The 2,500-nt window shown below is 37.2% G+C and overlaps 1 protein-coding gene across 2 annotated transcripts in view; it reads left to right on the top strand.

The window, feature by feature from the left end:
• LOC122248787 (cell adhesion molecule Dscam2) overlaps positions 1–2,500 on the top strand; it is a gene marked incomplete at its 3' end in the record, with an annotated part of 58,312 nt that overhangs the window by 39,612 nt on the left and 16,200 nt on the right. For both annotated transcript variants that reach the window (XM_086555472.1, XM_086555473.1), the window contains 2 exon segments: positions 198–353; positions 1,136–1,299. In XM_086555472.1, the coding sequence (XP_086411598.1) occupies positions 198–353; positions 1,136–1,299 (320 nt within the window).

The following is a 2,500-nucleotide window of genomic DNA, read 5'->3' as shown; positions in this document are numbered from 1 at the left end:
TATATATATATATATATATATATATATATATATATATGTATATATATATATATGTGTGTGTGTGTGTGTGTATAAATCCATATTATTATACAAGTATATATGTACGCGTATAGGAGTATGTATTCAGAAACTTTATCAAGAACATTAACTAAATTCACCTCACCCTTCCCCGTCCCCCTCCCTCCCCCTCCTCCCAGGCCTCCCCGCCGGCGAGTCCCGCATCGTCAACGGCCAGAGCGCGACAGTCGGCGACCTCGAACGCTACACTAACTATTCCGTGACGGTGGCGGCGGCGACGAGAGCTGGCGTCGGCGTGTCATCGCAGGCCGTCGTTTGCGCCACGGAAGAAGATGGTAAGATTTGTTTGTGTGTGTGGGGGGGGGGGGAGGGGGGGTTATAGCTATGTGTGTGTTTGTGAATACGTGTTTGTGGGCTTCTACTTGTGTTTATGTATGCGTGTGTGTTTGTGATTATGTGCATGGTTGCTTTTGCTTGTGTTTATATATCTGTGTGTGTTTGCAGTTATACATACACACATACACACACACACATATATACATATATACATACATATATATATATATATATATATATATATATATATATATATATATATATATATATATATATATTCATATACATACGTACATATATATATATATATATATATATATATATATATATATATATATATACATATATATATATATATATATATATATATATATATATATATATATATTTATATATGTGTGTGTGTGTGTGTGTGTGTGTGTGTGTGTGTGTGTGTGTGTGTGTGTGTGTGTGTGTGTTTGTGTGTACGTCTGTTTGTATTTGTGCGTATGCATACATATGTGTGTTTTTACATGCATATACTTATATCTCATATCTATATCCCCACCTATATCTAAAAGTCTCCCATATTTATCTATACCCATATATACACATAGGTGTATGAGTACCTGTATGTGCACACCTACCTGTGCGTGTATCTATCTCTATGTGGAAATATCTGCGCGTGCATGTGAACTCAATGCCCATGTGTATCTATACATATGAAATATATACATATAAAATATCTATACATATAAACCTCTCTCAAACCACCCACCAACCCCTCCACCCCCACCCACAGTGCCCCAAGCTCCGAGAGCGGTCAAAGTGGTGGTCAACGGCGGGAACAGCGCGATCGTAGCGTGGGCGGCCCCCGAACGCGCCCACGGCACCGTGACCAAGTATATCCTCTACAGGAGAGCACCGCCCGCGAGAGATCCCATCAGGAGGATTCTCCCGCCTCAGGTAAACGAGTAGGATTGAAGGATGAGAAGGATTATTTTTTTGTCGTTTCGATGAGGTGATTCGTGATTAGGAGATTAGTGATTTGTATAAGATTAGTGATTAGTATTAGATTAGTGATTAATATTAGATTAGTGATTAGTATTAGATTAGTGATTAGTATTAGATTAGTGATTAGTATCAGATTAGTGATTAGTATTAGATTAGTATTAGATTAGTGATAAGGAATTGGATTAGTGATTAGTAGATTGGTGATTAGTAGATTAGTGATTAGTAGATTAGTGATTAGTATTAGATTAGTGATTAGTGATTAGATTAGTGATTAGTAGATTAGTGGCCAGATGCTACCCGCTTTATCTCATTCTAGTCTGGAACAAAAACGGGAAAACGTTATGTAATATATGGATTTTGATTATATATGATGTTCGTTTATCTATATGTATATACATTCTCGTACAAAGACATAGATCTTTATGAAAAGATAGATAAGTGATTAGAGAGGTAGGGAGATCACTAGACAGGCAGTCCGACGTATAATAATCGGATAGACAGATAGATAGAAAGATAGGTTCTGATTACTAAATAGGTAGGTAGATAGATATATAGATTTATATGAAATACAGGTAAAGACATGGTTATATATGGCTAAATCGTGAACAGACATTTCCTAGCAACCATAAGCTCAATATTCTAGTCTGAAACCCTCGGCATGGCAACATCAGTGGTCCTAGTATGTTGAGACACTTTTCATGATGTCTTTGTTTGTTTTTGTATATATGTTTCCTGTATTGTTTTTTGTCCCTCTCTCTATTTGCCTCTCTGTTTCTCTATGTCTGTCTGTTTTGATCTTTCTTTCTTTCTTTCTTAATTTCTATCTGTATTTCGATCTTTCTTTCTTTCTTTCTTAATTTCTATCTGTATTTCGATCTTTCTATCTCAATTTTTATCTCTCTTTCGATCTTTCTATCTCAATTTCTCTCTCTCTCTCTTTCTCTCTCTGTTTCTGTCTCTCTCTCTGTCTCTCTCTTTCTCTCTCTCTCTCTCTCTCTCTCTCTCTCTCTCTCTCTCTCTCTCTCTCTCTCTCTCTCTCTCTCTCTCTCTCTCTCTCTCTCTCTCTCTCTCTCTCTCTCTCTCTCTCTCCTCCTTTCTACCTTTCTCTCTCTCTCTCTCTCTCTCTCTCTCTCTCTCTCTTTCTCTCCTCCTT

Source organism: Penaeus japonicus, unplaced genomic scaffold (assembly GCF_977035675.1).
Source record: "Penaeus japonicus unplaced genomic scaffold, GWHDUDI00000001_assembly GWHDUDI00000031, whole genome shotgun sequence".
Lineage (NCBI taxonomy): Eukaryota > Metazoa > Arthropoda > Malacostraca > Decapoda > Penaeidae > Penaeus > Penaeus japonicus.
This window is presented reverse-complemented; position numbering and strand designations above follow the sequence as displayed.